General features: G+C 42.9%; 1 protein-coding gene across 1 annotated transcript in view; it reads left to right on the top strand.

Moving 5' to 3' along the window:
• The window catches only part of zranb1b (zinc finger, RAN-binding domain containing 1b), a 32,510-nt gene extending 20,567 nt beyond the window's left edge, over positions 1-11,943 (top strand). The window contains exons 6-10 of the mRNA XM_079511704.1: positions 797-995; positions 2,911-3,031; positions 7,441-7,570; positions 8,884-9,113; positions 9,869-11,943. Of these exons, the coding sequence (XP_079367830.1) occupies positions 797-995; positions 2,911-3,031; positions 7,441-7,570; positions 8,884-9,113; positions 9,869-10,087 (899 nt within the window). The 3' untranslated portion in view covers positions 10,088-11,943. The remainder of the gene's footprint in view (positions 1-796; positions 996-2,910; positions 3,032-7,440; positions 7,571-8,883; positions 9,114-9,868) is intronic.
• Positions 11,944-18,399: the final 6,456 nt, after the last annotated feature.

Below are 18,399 nucleotides of genomic sequence, written 5' to 3'. Positions count from 1 at the left end.
CTTAACAGCTTTCTCCAATACAAATCAGTCACTGCAAAGACTGAGAAACCGGATCCAGTGGTCGTCGGGTGGCTTGGCAAACTAATGCTGACTCCCTCCCTCGTCCATATATACTATAATGGGAATGCTCCCGGATGCGGGCAGTGTTACATTACACATTACATTTCCCTTGGCCGGCACGGTGCCCTCCCTGCCTGTCTGCTCCTCGCTGTGCCAGTCCTTATCGTGCATGGCACTTGCATCTGTACTAATCAGGCTAATCGAGTTTGAGGGATTTCTCCAATCCCCTGCTGAATGATTGCACTTCCTCCCAGCCTATACACACGCACGCACGCACACGCACGCACGCACACACGCGCACACACACGCACGCGAGCACACACACACAGTATTTTTCCACCCAGCTCACATTTTCTCTCCTAGGTGCTTTTTAGTAAGACCATCTGTTTAACCAGGCCAATGTTTGCAGCAGTGCAACATTCAGTCCAACTCATGGGCAAAGATTAGGGACAAAAAAAAGACAGATGGCCTTCATGTTTTTGACCCACTGTCGAGTGAACTAGTTTGACAGGTACGAATACAATAGTTGACACCAATGTTTTCAAATGTCACCACCTCTCGTACGACAACAAAACAAATCTGGTGGTGTGATCATCTTGGGTCTCTCTCATCTCGGGCGGCACGCTGTGTTCCGTTGATGTCTTCCTAGTTGTTATCACCCGAGCAGAGACCCTTTAGTGAACTCGCTCACCGACGAGAACACTCAATCTTTTTTTTCTCCCTGTGGTTTCTACAGAACTCGAAGAGGAGTCCCCCATAATCAACTGGTCCCTGGAGCTGGGAACCAGGTTAGATAGCCGCCTCTATGCCCTCTGGAACCGCACCGCAGGGGACTGCCTGCTGGACTCTGTGCTGCAGGCCACCTGGGGGATCTACGACAAGGACTCGGTCCTCCGCAAGACTCTCCATGACAGCCTGCATGACTGTTCTCACTGGTGAGGCCTGGGGGGTTTAGGCCAGTAACACACTGGGTAGCCTGGAACTCACCTATGCTTTTTATGGCATAGGCAGCTCCCGGCAGGATCCGCCGGGAGAAACTATGTGCAGCTTAGAGCGACAGAGAGAGAGAGGAGTGTGTGTGTGTGATGTGTGTGTACATGTGTGCATGTGTGTGTCAATTTAAGAAAGGTGCAGACGATCAGAAATCAGCAGAGAGTGAGTGATGTTTGCGCTACTCTATGCCGAGTTGAAGTGGACTCTGACCCAGACTTTTTTTTCCTCCCTGGAAATAAAAACGTCTGGGTTTCCGAGGCTACACACTGGGAGACAAGAGACAACTGTGTAGTTATGAGATACACTGTAATTGAATATAACTGTAGCTGTAACCTCATACTGTAGTGTAGGACATACATTATGCAGTAGTGCTTCCTCAGACAATCAGAAATGGATTATTGGCCAAGTACATTCACACATACTGACACTGTACATGGAAAATGATTTTATTAGTTTGCTTTCTCTGTTCACAAAACATCAGTCACAGAGGTGTCTTCCACAGAGTGAGCACGTAGGGGTTCAGCATCTCTCAAGGACACTGACACATTGACCAATATCCGTAATTGAACCTGTGACCTTTTAGCCTGGAACTCACCTATGCTTTTTATGGCATAGGCAGCTCCCGGCGGGAGAAACTATGCGCAGCTGCGCGACATGAGACTAATTACTTAAAGCGACAGAGAGAAAGAGAGGAGTGTGTGTGTGTGTGTGACTGTGTGTACATGTGTGCGTGTGTGTCAATTTAACAAAGGTGCAGACGATCAGAAATCAGCAGAGAGTGAGAGATGTTTGCGCTACTCTATGCCGAATTGAAGTGGACTCGGACCCAGACTTTTTTTTCCTCCCTGGAAATAAAAACGTCTGGGTTTCCGAGGCTACTGACACATTGACCAATATCCGTAATTGAACCTGTGACCTTTTGGTTACCACATACTCTAATTACTAGATCACCCCTAACCCCTTTAATCTCAGATTTCAGAAACTTGAATATCACCAGACTCACACTCATGATGAAGTTGCATTGTAGTTGCATAGGGGCTAATGTCCTGGCGGTTGAGATTTGGGGTTAAATCTAAGGTTGGAATTGCAGGCTTACTAGAATTAGACTAGGGGCCGGGCATTTGGCCAGTTTGAGAAGACGTGATTCCCAGGGAATTTATGCTGGTTTTAAGTATGAAGCATCAGGACAATACAACCACCCAGATACAGATTACATAAGAAAGTCTCAAGTCTACATGTGACTCAAGTCTACAGTAGTGCTCACAAATTGATGTTGTTCACTAAGAAAATTACTGTTTAGGTTTTTGCTGTGTATTAGTCATGATTCAACCTAATACCCAGTCTTGTGCTCAGGGAGGTCGAACAGTGTCACTGACTAACTTTTCTTGTTTTTTTGTTTTTTGTTTTCTTTAATCTAAATTTTTATCCCACGATTTTGCAACCCAGTTTTTTCACCCAGTGCCAATTATCTAATGTAATCCTGGGCGCTACACTTCCTCTGCCAACCTGGGGGTGCAGCGGACTGACCTCATGCCTCCTTCTATGCATGAGGAGTCCAAGCTGCTTCTTTTCACCTGACAGGGGGGAATTTCCCTGGCCGGACGTAGCGCGTGGTAGGAACACGTTATTCCGACCAGTTCCTTTCCCCTCCATCAGGCGCCCCGGCTGGCCAGGGGGAGGTAGTTTCGAGACCAGGATTACTGCATGTTTTTGTGAGGGTACCTACCCTAGAAGACACGGGGAGAACATGCAAACTCCACACAGAATGGCCCTTTCGCCAACCCCACCTCGGGTATGGGCACTGATGACGCGGAGGAGGGAACACGAAACTAACTTTTCTTGTTGTCTTTTCTGCAGGTTCTATACACGCTGGAAGGAGTGGGAATCGTGGTATTCGCAGAGTTTTGGCCTGCACTTTTCGCTGAGAGAGGAGCAGTGGCAAGAAGACTGGGCGTTCATCCTCTCGCTAGCCAGTCAGGTACGTACACAATGCCGCTGTGTCACTCCAGACACTAGGGGCAGTATTATGCGTGTCTTAAAGTACCAGGTCTTATTACTTAACTTAAGACCTCGGCGTGGTCAATGCTGTTTGGCCACTCAGAATAGCCAAATGGCATTGATCACGCCTCCAGGTCTTAAGTTAAGTAATAAGACCTGGTACTTAAGACACGCATAATACTGCCCTCCGTGTGTTGGTATCTTAGCTAAAATTGGTGAAGCACGGGGCCGCAGTGGACCAGGTAGAGCGGTCGTCTGGGAATCGGAAAGGTTCCAGGTTTGATCCAGACTCCTGGCTTTGTGTCGAAGTGTCCTTAAGCAAGGCACTTTGTTTGAATCCCAGGGTTCCAAATAGAGGGCAGCACGGATCCACCAGGAACCGAATACCCGAGAGCCGAACCCGAACCGGTTCGGGCCCAAAATATTAGGGACTTTAAGCAACGACTGTTTTCAGGACGGCTCCGCTACGCGGAAGTACGGCGGCTATGACGCCCACGCCGTAGCTGTCAAAATCGTTAAGCAAACAGCCTCCGGCAACGGCGACATTGGTTGCCATGGTGACGCGTCCATGCAGCATGTGTCAAACATAAACACATTATTATTATTTTTTAAAACACCCCGTCGCGCGTCAGCTAACTTGCCGATATTGCTTAATTCTTACATGCGCTGGACATGATCAGCAGTGGAAAGAGGAAGGTGCTGGAGCAATCTGTGTTATTCTAAAACCGTTTTAATAAACATATGGTTAATATGACATATGGTATTAGTGTTATTTCTTCATTCAGAGCATGTCAACACATTACACAGCATAAGAGAGGTGATGGAGCAATCGGTGTAAATGTATGACAGCGATAATTTCAATAAACATGGTTATGACATGTTGTAGACTACGTGTAAGTGTAGGTTCTCCCGTAGTAGAAAGGGCTGCGACGGAGAGCAGGTTTATGTATCGAGCACTGATCCATTTCCAGTTGCTGTAGCCGACTGCCGTATCCGTCGTTGCTTAAAGTTATATTGACTTCTCCCTCGGGCAGGGTCGGATCCATTCCAAATTGCTGCGGGTCTCGGTTCGGATCGTCTGAAATGCAGTTACCCAAAATTCCCCGTGAGGATCCGAGCTTTATATATTAAACCCTTCAACTTTAAAAATAGGTTTCAAAAATAGACATTGCGTGCGTTGTAATTATTACATTCTAAAGTCCATATTGCCTGTTGAACAGAGTCAACGAGGGCTGGGTCTCGTCATGCACCTCAACATGCCGTCTCTCGCTCTCTCTCTCTTTCGCTTTGTCTCTGTCTCTCTCACCCCAATCCCGACCGTGTGCGCACACACACACACACACACCCCCGCTGGCTATATTAACCCATTTTGACCTGAGATCAGATTCTAAAAATGTCTTCTACATCCTGACAGTTTTCTATGTCAGTGGTTCTTCGATTTTTCAAAAATAGCAGACCTACAAGCTCGTAGCGCGCCACTTGGACCGGATCCAATCCTTTCGGGGGCCGTTTCCGGGCGGGTGCGGACAATTTAGAATGTTTCTCGGATCCGTAACGGTTCGGTTCAGATATCACTGGTCCCGTTTCGGACCGGGTCCAATTTTATGGACCCGTGCAGCCCTCTAGTGCCAAACCACCGGCACCGTTCTGTGGAATTCTGTTTGCCGGCCTTGAGTCTATAACCTCCCAGCGGAGAGAAAAACCCATTTTGACCTGAGATCAGATTCTAAAAATGTCTTCTACATCCTGACAGTTTTCTGAAAAAGCTATGTTTCCATGTCAGTCGTTCTTCGATTTTTTGAAAAATAGCAGACCTACAAGCTCGTATGAGCTTGTAGATCTGCTATTTTTCAATAGCTAAAGCATAACATAATGCTAACACCAAAAGGGGTTCCCGCCCAGAATGGGTTAAACGGCTTCGGCTTCGATTCCGTGCTACTTCCGTGTATAAACGGTGACATTACTGTTGAATCCTTGGCAACTTTAGCCTTAGATTTGTGTGTTCATAATCGGATGCGTCACAACAAGCTGTCCTATTGTGTCATGTTTGTGCTAATGAAACACTAAACGGTGTTATTTCTCTTTTTTTTTATCCCACGATTTTGTAACCCATTTTCCACCCCTGTGTCAATTATCTAATGTGATCCTGGGCTCTACACACCCTCCGCCAACCTAGTCCCCATATATGGGGGACATGGGGAGATCAACGGACTTGAACTCATGCTTCCTTCATGCCTGAGTGTCCAAGTTGCTCCTTTACACCTGACAGGGGGGAGTTCCCCTGGTTGGACGTAGCACGTGGAAGGAACATGTTATTCCAACCAGTTCCTTTCCCCTCCATCAGGCGCCCCGGCTGGCCAGGGGGAGGCAGTTTAGAGACCAGGATTACTGCATGTTTTTTGTGAGGGTACCTACCCTAATAACGGTGTTATTTCATGTCAATATTCAAATACAACTATCAGAAGATGTAACCCAGGTAAAGTAATGTGTCACTTTGCAAATTCAACTAAGGTTTTCCACCTGTCCAAAGTTATTTCTGATACAGACATAAACCTCTTTTAATCACCCTATCCTTGTTGATATAATAATGCCCATTATGTAGTGATGTAACAATATATTGGGTCCCATTTTTAAAGTCTTTGGTATGACCCGGCCAGGGATCGAACCCCGACCTCCCAGTCTCAGGGCGGACACTCTAACCACAAGGCCACTGAGCTGGTGTTGGATTGCCGGTAAGTCCCTGCGACATACTAGCGTCATGTCCAGGGGGTGTACTTGTGCATCAAAGCTGCCTCACGCTACAGAAACAGGAGATAGGCTCCTGCCCTATGGGCCTCATGACTCGACCGGGCCTCATGACATCATGGCTCGGCAAAGGCTTACTTACTTTTTTTACTTAACAATATATTAATAGCAGCCAGTCATTGACTGGTAACAGAAAGGTTGGGAACCCCTGCTCTAACCGGTGCAGTTGAGCAGGTTGGTGCCTTGCATGCATAGTAGCATGTAGGGCGACTGTGGCTCAGGAGGTAGAGCAGGTCGTCCAATGATCCATGGGTCGGCGGTTCGAATCCCGGCTCCTCCTGTCTACATGTCGAAGTGTCCTTGGGCAAGACACTGAACCCCAAATCTATGTAAAGCGCCTTGCATATAAATGCACCATTTACCATTTATTTACCATTTACCATAGTTGTCTCTGCTGTCTGTGTGTGAATGAGTGACTGGAAAGCACATCGTGTGAAGCACTTTGGATAAATGGTAAACGGTGCATTTATATAGCGCTTTTATCCAAAGCATTTTACATAGATTGTTCATTACATTCACCCATTCACACAGACATTCATACACCGATGGGCAGAGGAAACCATGCAAGGCACTGTCCTGCACATCGGGAGCAATTAGGGGTTCAGAGTCTTGCTCAAGGACACTTCGACAGTAGACTGGAACTCACCTATGCTTTCTATGGCATAGGCAGCTCCCGGCAGGATAGAAACTACAGGAGAAACTACACGCAGCTGCAGGACATGAGTCTAATTAATTAGAGCGACAGAGAGAGAGAGGATGGTGTGTGTGCGTGTGTGCGTCAATTTAACAAAGGTGCAGACGATCAGAAATCAGCAGAGAGTGAGCGACGTTTGCGCTACTCTTATGCCGAATTGAAGTGGACTCGGACCCAGACTTTCTTTTTCTCCCTGGAAATAAAAACGTCTGGGTTTCCGAGGCTACTTCGACAGTAACTCTGAGGGAGCCCGGGATCGGACTGGGGGGACCTTGCGATTCCCATGCGGCTGCTCTACCGGCCACTGTTGCTGCACCCTGAGCCACTGCCACCCGGCAGTATGTGCAATTAAATGCGCTTGAACAACGAATGTATGAATTATGCAACTTGCTCCTCTTGATGCAAGGGAAGTCTATCCTGTCGGCCATCAGTGCCGCACTGCAGTTCAGCAAACTCTTATAGGTTTCCAACAGGTGCTGGTGACTAATATAGACCACATTTTAAACATTGTGCTGTTTCATTATGTAGGGTTATGGAACTATGTTAGTATGTTATTAAGACCCCCTTTTGGTGTTAGCATTATGTTGTGCTTTAGCTATTGAAAAATAGCCGATCTACAAGCTCATAGCGCGCCACCGAGTGGTGCGCTACAAGCTTGTAGGTCTGCTATTTTTGACAGATCGAAGAACGACTGACATAGAAACATAGCTTTTTCAGAAAACTGTCAGGATGTAGAAGACATTTTTAGAATCTGATCTCAGGTCAAAATGGGTTAAAAATTGCTTGGGTTCTTCTGCGCATACGGAATCCATTTTTCTTGTAGTTTTTCTGCATTCAGAGTTTCTAAATGTGCCTTCTTCCTTCCCGTGTCATTTCTCCTCTCCTTGTAGCCGGGGGCCAGCTTGGAACAGACCCACATTTTTGTTCTTGCACACATACTTCGTAGGCCAATCATCGTCTACGGAGTGAAGTATTACAAAAGTTTCCGTGGCGAAACACTTGGATACACACGTTTTCAAGGTGAGCATCTTTTACTTTTATTTTATACCTGGTCTGGTTGTGGTTTTGCCCTGGGGTTTGCATCTGATCGACCGTATGGATTTTTTTGTTCTCGTGCTCGTTCACTCCAGTGTTTCTATAAATTATGAGAAACAGCACAATCCCGCATGGGTCTGCATAGCTGACATAGCTGGCATACTTTGTAGCCCTCATTCTTACTAGAAACAATCTGGCAGTAATCATATCTTAACGCAGCGCAGCCCAGTGACTTTCATTGAAGGGTGTTTTTAGTATTAAATGAGCGATACTTTAAAGGTAAATTTAGCTTAAAAAAAAGAAAGAAATGTAGAACTGTACTTCATGTGTATCACAAAAGAAAGAAAAGACACTGCTGGGTTTTATGTAGTCTTTTCATGTTTTCATGTTACTTTTCATGTTTATAACAATGCGGGAATGTTTCCAGGACACACATGCAGTCACGTCTGACCATATTTAAACCATCACAAGCAGTCTAGAACCAGCCAATCCAATGAGCAGAGGAAAGGGTCCACCTCCATGGCCTGTAGTAAAAAAACAAAACAGTCTGGCTTTAATTTGACTGCAGAACGAGGCTGTGTGTGTGGGGGGATGATGAAAGCTCTTTGTAAGGACCGGCCTCTAGTGGTAATGCCTGCCTAATGGAAGAATGATTTGCTGTTTGTCAGGGGTTGGAGTGAGAGACGGATGGACAGGGGGGTGGGTGACGGGGAAGACACACGCATGCACGCACACTAAACGAATAAATAAATGATGTACACACACACTCACTCACTCACTCACTCACTCACTCACTCACTCACTCACTCACTGTGTGTGTGTGTGTGTGTGTATATATATATATATATATATATATATATATATATATAGAGAGAGAGAGAGAGAGTTAGGGAGAGAGAGAGACACACACTATATATGCGCCTATGGATGGGAGGGGCCCTTCGTTTTTAAAATGGCCGGCAGGTGAACCCAGTAAAAAGTATAAACACAATGGCAGACTGTTCAGAGACGGGAGAAAAAAAAGACAGCCCAGCTGTGGTAGTCATGAGGTGAAGCACCACATTCACCAGAAGATTGCTTTGTTAATTATTAAAGTTAAAGCAACAGGGGGCGCGCTACACTGGTCTTACATTGGGTTCTTGAAGTGTGACCACGGCCAGCCTCGTTCCAGAGAGTTGCTCTGATGTTTTCGTTCATTCTCTCCTTTCTCCCATCACCATCATTTTCCTCTTCCCACACCCTTGACATCTTCCACACCTTGTTCCTTACCTCCCCTCTGTCTTTCCTCTGTGCACCAGGTGTGTACTTGCCCCTGCTGTGGGAGCAGAGTTTCTGCTGGAAGAGCCCCATAGCCCTCGGCTACACGCGGGGCCACTTCTCAGCACTGGTGGCCATGGAGAACGATGGCTTTGACAATCGCGGCGCGGGCGCCAACCTCAACACGGACGACGACGTCACCGTCACATTCCTGCCGTTGGTCGATAGTGAGAGGAAGCTGCTCCACATCCACTTCCTGTCAGCACAGGAGGTAAGGGTACTCTCCGGCTGTGTGTTATGTATTGCCCCTAACATCGACGTTCGGTTAAATCACCTCAATTCCGAGAACAACACGGCCAAAGATCGCACTTATAATGGAAGTGGACGGCGGGGAAACATTTCATTGACGGACCACAGCGTAAGCGAGCATTGCCTAGTGGTGAAGCTACTATACGGTAGATATAAGAGGCTATTCTGAATCAATAAAAACCCAGGGAGGGAGCAACATTGGGGAAATAGGTCGTCAAAGACGTCTTCGGCAGTAAATGAGTTTAAGGTGCGTGAAGAATCTGATGTGTAACGCCTGATTTGTACTTAGTTGCGCGCCAGTGTCAGCCACTGAAAATGTAAGCTCTGCAAGCACAACGCATTGTGAGCTTGTAAATTGGCTATGTTGGAGCTCAACTCAATGCACAAACAACTAGGTATAAATCGGGTGTAATGACAAGCTCCCTCGTAGGCGCTACACTTCCTCTGCCAGCCTGGGGGGGCAGCGGACTGAACTCATGCCTCCTTCTATGCATGAGGAGTCCAAGCTGCTTCTTTTCACCTGACAGGGGGGAATTTCCCTGGCCGGACGTAGCGCGTGGAAGGAACACGTTATTCCGACCAGTTCCTTTCCCCTCCATCAGGCGCCCCGGCTGGCCAGGGGGAGGTAGTTTTAGAGACCAGGATTACCTCGTAGGTTTGTTGATTATTCTCTCTCTCCATCTGTGTCCCCCGTCCTCACCCACCTCCCTCCTTCAGATGGGCAACGAGGAGCAGCAGGAGAAGTTGCTGAGGGAGTGGCTGGACTGCTGCGTAACAGAGGGCGGAGTTCTGGTGGCGCTCCAGAAGAGCTCGCGGCGCCGGAACCACCCTCTGGTCACACAGATGGTAGAGAAGTGGCTGGACGGCTACCGCCAGATCCGCCCCTGCGCCTCCCTCTCCGATGGCGAGGAAGAAGAGGAGGACGATGACGAGTGACAAACCTGGACACCCACCCCGGTGTGGGTGTGGGCCAGTCCCTCGCTAGGGGGGTGGCAGGGCAGGACTCTCCCCTCCCCCCTCTCCCACTTTGCTCGTTTGATTTGTTTTCATGTTTTTTTGTTTCATCTTTCCTGATACGGACAAACTGTGAAAGCCTTTTGGGAGAGGCCAGGGAACCGCAAGCCCCTCCCCCCCCTCCCCTCCCCCCCCAACCACAATCGCACTTCTTGCAGAAGATGGCACCGTTGGAGCGTGCACACACATGCGAGATACACTTATAAATATAAACACATGTACAAAACACAGACACTTGATAACCTGACACTGACACAAAGGACTCCACTGCTGCAAAAAAGAGAGAAATAGAGAGCGAGAGAGACCTAGAGATAATGGAAAATAAAGGATCCTAGTTTACGAATGCTAATTATCTTTATCTTTTTTTTGTCGGATGTAAAAAAACAAAAAAAAAAAAAAACATAAATAATCTTTATCCATAAATGTAAATGCATGTGGTTGTTTAAGAAAGGAAGAAAATAAAAATCTGTATAATGAGATATACCAGCATCAATTCAAAATCAAGTTTATATCAGTTTATTATGGGCACTGACAAAAAGCACACTTCCAAATTGTTTTCTTTTTCCAGTCGTAAAATGAGTTGGCTTGTTGTTGTTTTTATTTCTTGGCAGAGATAGAGCCGATATATATTTTGCGTCAGGAGACCCTTCAGAACAGAGAGATTGTGTAATTATAATTATGACAAATTCTTAATACTAAGCACTGCACATTTATAAAAAAGAAAATAAACAAAAAATGAATTTATATATAAATATAACTGCTTGAATAAAGGTCATATATGAAGCTCTTGAAAAGACAGTTCGTCCCTTTTCAAGTCAAAGCCACAGTCATCAATGCTTAATTTATACACCATCGTAAGACAAAGTATAAATGTTTAGCATTACAGACCATGGTGGAACTTGAGTTTACCTTTTTTTTCCCAGACTGGTTGAGTTGAAAACATATATATATGTTTGTGTGTTTTTATTTTTCTTCTCCAAACTTATACTACATATTTATTGTTTGGGATCTTATTGGAGCTAATATGAGCTTTGAGATTCTGTATAATTATAAAAACTAAAAAAAAAAGAGGTTTTTGGTTTGTGTTTTTTTTCTTTCTTTTTTTTTTCTTAATCTCAAAGATGTTTTTATGTTGCACAGGAACATTCTCGCTGTGAGAGGAAAGAAGCGATCATGACCATCGGTGAAAAGTTTACTTCTGGTGTGTGTGAGACTTGGTTCTGTTTGTATTATAATATTGTTTAACAGTACCTCAATTAGGATGTTCAAATCTGGTGCTTGCTTTGGAGAAGGCGAGTCGGCGTCAGTGAGAGACATTTGTCTTGGCCCCCCAACCCTTCCCATTATTCTTCTAGTACGTGTCATCAAGTTCACCCTCATGGTACCAGCATGGCTCTTATCTTCCTCTGTATTATCTGTTTCTTGTCCTTTACGTGAAACTATCTTTTAGGTCATGGTCTTTGTGAAAGACCACAACATGTAAAACCAAAGTTTAGGGGGAGGGACACAAGTTATCAATCCGTTTTCTTTTTTTGCTGTGAATGACGTTTTCATTGGGTTTTCTTGCAATTGAGTACTGTAACCTCTTTTTTCTTTTTGGTGTATTTCATTCTAGTCATACACACAAAGTTGAGCATCACCTGTATGTTGCTTTGTATTTATGCAATAGTTACAGCTGTGACTATGATGGTTTGTGGAATTAGGCCTGACCACACTATACAGAGTGTATTTGAAAGGGCAGGCGAAATAAGGAAAAAATAAAAACACCTTTTTGAATGTCCAATGTCTTTTTTTTTTATTGAGATAATTAATCTTCAAAGTTATAGCAGGGTTAGCACTGTAAAGGTAGTTGACATTTGCAGTGAATCCTGTCTACGTATATTGCAGAAATATAGTGTTTGGATCAATTGGATGACTAAGTCTCATATATTGAAGTCATATTTAAAATATGTCACAGCTTGTCACATTGCCAGCTCCACACATCCTGCATGTTTCTAGCACCATCTAGTGGACATCACATTCCTGATTACAATTACATCACATTTCAAGATTACTTCACAACCGTAGAATAGTTTAGTCAGTCATTACATCTTGTTGTGATAGGAGTCAGATCAAACTGTTAGGGTGGGCATTTCTGTGGAGTTTATTCTAAATGCACATGCATACTCAATGGCAGTAGCACAAACTTTGGCAACCGTAGAATAGTTTAGTCAGTCATTACATCTTGTTGTGATAGGAGTCAGATCAAACTGTTAGGGTGGGCATTTCTGTGGAGTTTATTCTAAATGCACATGCATACTCAATGGCAGTAGCACAAACTTTGGCATGCTACTAGTCCTACATACTTACACCTAGAAACCCCATTCAAACCTATTTAGGTTCATCTTACTGTGGACATGTTTGCCTGAAAATGAAATTCAGACTGATTTTGGCACTAGAAAAAATCATTTTCACCTAGAAACTCCATTCACACTTTTTATAATTCAGCTTACTGTGGAGACACATGCTGGAACCTTTTACCTTGAAATGTTTTGTATAGTTATAGAGTTATTTAACTTAAAAGCCCAATGCATTCTCAATGGCAATAGCACAAACTTTGGCATGCTATTAGTCCTACATACTTACAACCAGAAACCCCATTTAAACCTATTTAGAGTTTTAGAAATATAGTGCATGCTACATTGCTACTAGTCCTACATACTTACACCAGAAACCCCATTCAAACATATTTAGGTTCATCTTACGGTAGACATGTTTGCCTGAAAAGGAATCTTTGAAATGTTTCATAGTTTTAGAAATATAGTGCTTTAAATTTGAGAAATGTATAATGGCAGATAGTGGCACGTCAAAAATCACTTTCACCTAGAAACTCCATTCACACGTTTTATAATTCAGCTTACTGTGGAGACACATGCTGGAACTTTTTACTTTGAAATGTTTTGTAGTTTCTGAGTTATTTAACTTAAACGCCCAATGCATTCTCAATTTGGCATGCCACTAGTCCTACGTACGTACACCTAGAAACCCCATTCAAACCTATTTAGGTTCATCTTACGGTGGACATGTTTGCTTGAAAAGGAATCTTTGAAATGTTTCATAGTTTTAGAAATATAGTGCTTTCACATTTGAGAAATTTATAATGGGGCTCAATGACAGATATTGGCACGTCAAAAAGGCACTTTCACCTAGAAACTCCATTCACACTTTTTATAATTCAGCTTACTGTGGAGACACATGCTGGAACTTTTTACTTTGAAATGTTTTGTAGTTTCTGAGTTATTTAACTTAAACGCCCAATGCATTCCCAATAGCAATAGCACAAACTTTGGCATGCTACTAGTCCTACATACTTACACCTAGAAACCCCATTCAAACTTATTTAGGTTCATCTTACGGTGGACATGTTTGCCTGAAAAGGAATCTATGAAATGTTTCATCGTTTTAGAAATATAGTGCTTTCAAATTTGAGAAATGTATAATGGGGCTCAATGACAGATATTGGCACGTCAAAAAGGCACTTTCACCTAGAAACTCCATTCACACTTTTTATAATTCAGCTTTCTGTGGAGACACATGCTGGAACTTTTTACTTTGAAATGTTTTGTAGTTTCTGAGTTATTTAAGTTAAACGCCCAATGCATTCCCAATGGCAATAGCACAAACTTTGGCATGCTACTAGTCCTACATACTTACACCTAGAAACCCCATTCAAACCTATTTAGGTTCATCTTACGGTGGACATGTTTGCCTGAAAAGGAATCTTTGAAATGTTTCATCGTTTTAGAAATATAGTGCTTTCAAATTTGAGACATTTACAATGGGGCTCAATGGCAGATATTGGCACGTCAAAAAAGCACTTTCACCTAGAAACTCCATTCACACTTTTTATTATTCAGCTTTCTGTGGAGACACATGCTGGAACTTTTTACTTTGAAATGTTATGTAGTTTCTGAGTTATTTAAGTTAAACACCCAATGCATTCCCAATGGCAATAGCACAAACTTTGGCATGCTACTAGTCCTACATACTTACACCTAGAAACCCCATTCAAACCTATTTAGGTTCATCTTACGGTGGACATGTTTGCTTGAAAAGGAATCTTTGAAATGTTTCATAGTTTTAGAAATATAGTGCTTTCAAATTTGAGACATTTACAATGAGGCTCAATGGCAGATATTGGCACGTCAAAAAAGCACTTTCACCTAGAAACTCCATTCACACTTTTTATAATTCAGCTTTCTGTGGAGACACATGCTGGAACTTTTTACTTTGAAATTTTTGTAGTTTCTGAGTTATTTAAGTTAAACGCCCAATGCATTCCCAATGGCAATAGCACAAACTTTGGCATGCTACTAGTAACCCCATTCAAACCTATTTAGGTTCATCTTACGGTGGACAGTTTGCCTGAAAAGGAATCTTTGAAATGTTTCATAGTGCTTTTAAATTTGAGAAATTCAGAATGGGGGTCAATGGCTGATTTTGGCAAGTAAAGATTTGAGTGGGGTTTGAACCCACAATCTCCAAGACGTGGCCGTTGCGTATTGTTTAGCTAAACGGCCCTAAACGAGGTCCCATTCATTCTCTATGGTAGTGAAATTTCACTACGGGCGCAGTACCGCTTCCGGCCGCAACGTGGGTGCGGACGGCCGCGGCGCTGTCCTAAACTTCGGTACCGATGTAATATATTTGGTTCCATTTGTACACTCTGAGTTACAGAACCATAACGGTCCATTTGGTTACTAACTATTCACACTTTTTATAATTCAGCTTTCTGTGGAGACACATGCTGGAACTTTTTACTTTGAAATGTTATGTAGTTTCTGAGTTATTTAAGTTAAACGCCCAATGCATTCCCAATGGCAATAGCACAAACTTTGGCATGCTACTAGTCCTACATACTTACACCTAGAAACCCCATTCAAACCTATTTAGGTTCATCTTACGGTGGACATGTTTGCTTGAAAAGGAATCTTTGAAATGTTTAATAGTTTTAGAAATATAGTGCTTTCAAATTTGAGAAATGTATAATGGGGCTCAATGGCAGATATTGGCACGTCAAAAAGGCACTTTCACCTAGAAACTCCATTCACACTTTTTATAATTCAGCTTACTGTGGAGACACATGCTGGAACTTTTTACTTTGAAATGTTTTGTAGTTTCTGAGTTATTTAAGTTAAACGCCCAATGCATTCCCAATAGCAATAGCACAAACTTTGGCATGCTACTAGTCCTACATACTTACACCTAGAAACCCCATTCAAACTTATTTAGGTTCATCTTACGGTGGACATATTTGCCTGAAAAGGAATCTATGAAATGTTTCATCGTTTTAGAAATATAGTGCTTTCAAATTTGAGACATTTACAATGGGGCTCAATGGTAGATATTGGCACGTCAAAAAAGCACTTTCACCTAGAAACTCCATTCACACTTTTTATAATTCAGCTTTCTGTGGAGACACATGCTGGAACTTTTTACTTTGAAATGTTTTGTAGTTTCTGAGTTATTTAAGTTAAACGCCCAATGCATTCCCAATGGCAATAGCACAAACTTTGGCATGCTACTAGTCCTACATACTTACACCTAGAAACCCCATTCACACGTTTTATAATTCAGCTTACTGTGGAGACACATGCTGGAACTTTTTACTTTGAAATGTTTTGTAGTTTCTGAGTTATTTAAGTTAAACGCCCAATGCATTCCCAATGGCAATAGCACAAACTTTGGCATGCTACTAGTCCTACATACTTACACCTAGAATCCCCATTCAAACCTATTTAGGTTCATCTTACGGTGGACATGTTTGCCTGAAAAGGAATCTTTGAAATGTTTCATAGTTTTAGAAATATAGTGCTTTCAATTTGAGAAATGTATAATGGCAGATAGTGGCACGTCAAAATCACTTTCACCTAGAAACTCCATTCACACGTTTTATAATTCAGCTTACTGTTGAGACACATGCTGGAACTTTTTACTTTGAAATGTTTTGTAGTTTCTGAGTTATTTAAGTTAAACGCCCAATGCATTCCCAATGGCAATAGCACAAACTTTGGCATGCTACTAGTCCTACATACTTACACCTAGAAATCCCATTCAAACCTATTTAGGTTCATCTTACGGTGGACATGGTTGCCTGAAAAGGAATCTTTGAAATGTTTCATCGTTTTAGAAATATAGTGCTTTCAAATTTGAGACATTTACAATGAGGCTCAATGGCAGATATTGGCACGTCAAAAAAGCACTTTCACCTAGAAACTCCATTCACACTTTTTATAATTCAGCTTTCTGTGGAGACACATGCTGGAACTTTTTACTTTGAAATTTTTGTAGTTTCTGAGTTATTTAAGTTAAACGCCCAATGCATTCCCAATGGCAATAGCACAAACTTTGGCATGCTACTAGTAACCCCATTCAAACCTATTTAGGTTCATCTTACGGTGGACAGTTTGCCTGAAAAGGAATCTTTGAAATGTTTCATAGTGCTTTTAAATTTGAGAAATTCAGAATGGGGGTCAATGGCTGATTTTGGCAAGTAAAGATTTGAGTGGGGTTTGAACCCACAATCTCCAAGACGTGGCCGTTGCGTATTGTTTAGCTAAACGGCCCTAAACGAGGTCCCATTCATTCTCTATGGTAGTGAAATTTCACTACGGGCGCAGTACCGCTTCCGGCCGCAACGTGGGTGCGGACGGCCGCGGCGCTGTCCTAAACTTCGGTACCGATGTAATATATTTGGTTCCATTTGTACACTCTGAGTTACAGAACCATAACGGTCCATTTGGTTACTAACTATCATTTAGCTGCATGGGGACCCCCTGGAACTCCCTCAAGGACCCCTGAGGGTCCCCGGACCCAACTTGGTCATCTAGATGGAAAGAATTATCCAAATTCATCAATTCAATCATAACTACTGACAATGTAAATTTACAGCAGTATAGAAAATCAAGGGCAGAGAAATAAGTCACAGACACAGTGGTACAATTACAACTCAACATATTTTATTATTATTTTACATCCAGGTATGCAATTACCAGGCAGTTAACTGGTCAATAACTAACTTTAACTATGGATCTATCTTCCATGAGGGGGAATCGAACTGCAGTCTCCAAATCCCCTACAAAGAAAAGTGAAAAATTCTGATTGGGTGAAAAAGATGGCAAAACTGCCTGGCAACAAAGGCAAGCCTTCGTTTCTTTGCCTGTCCGGCTGTGCCGACTATCCACGACCGGCCAAGACGAGTGGGGCGAGAACTCGGGCCCTGCTTTTGCTAGGCACCGACTCTAACCATTCGACTATAGAACACAGTTCAATAAGTCAGTAGCATGAATAAGTTAAGTAACATCACAATTAGAGAATGTAGAAGAATTTGTGTATAATCTGCCGAATTAGTTTATTTATGTTACTGTGGCCGATTTGTTGGTGTCGGCGGTCTGTTTACATGACGCCAATTTCAAACAATGTTTGTCCCTTTACCAACCAAACAACAAACAATACTCTTTTCACATCTAGTCGATTATTTATTCAGCATTTGAGCCTCTCACAATGGTGGTCAGTCAGTCAGTGGCTCAAATGGGTCTGAGAGGCTAAATGCCATCAAATGGTGGTCCGTGAATCAAATGCTGAGAGTGTAAAGATCTACTATTGGGGTCCATTTTGTTACCTAAATTAAATTGCTCTGTATTGTGACAGTAATCATTGCTATAGTGTGTGTTCAGTAACGGTGTTAAATAGCTCTGTATTGTGACAGTAATCATTGCTATAGAGTGTGTGTTCAGTAACAATGTTAAATAGCTCTGTATTGTGACAGTAATCATTGCTGTAGTGTGTGTTCAGTAACAGTGTTAAATAGCTCTATAGTGTGACCTTAATCATTGCACCAGGAACCCAGTCAGGATACAGATTAAACAAGTGGAATTGTAATGTAACAAACAAAATTAAAACTGGAACATTAAGCTCATAAATAGCTACTTTCTCCCGATTGGCTGAAAATGTGTCACCTACTTGAACATTGTTTTTTTTTAAGCCCTTTTCATTTTATTAAAGAGCTGGAGAGACAGGAATATTCTGTCACAATATAGTTATTTAACACTTACTGAACACACACTATAGCAATCATTACTGCCACAATATAGATCTATTTAACACTGTTACACTTGTAACCCCTAGAGGGAGGCAGAGGTTAAGTGACAAGGGTATTTAAAGGCTTTCTGAGCAGGCAGGTAGCAGGTCTGAAA

The sequence above is a fragment of the Electrona antarctica genome, assembly GCF_951216825.1.
Source record: "Electrona antarctica genome assembly, chromosome: 10".
NCBI lineage: Eukaryota > Metazoa > Chordata > Actinopteri > Myctophiformes > Myctophidae > Electrona > Electrona antarctica.
This window is presented reverse-complemented; position numbering and strand designations above follow the sequence as displayed.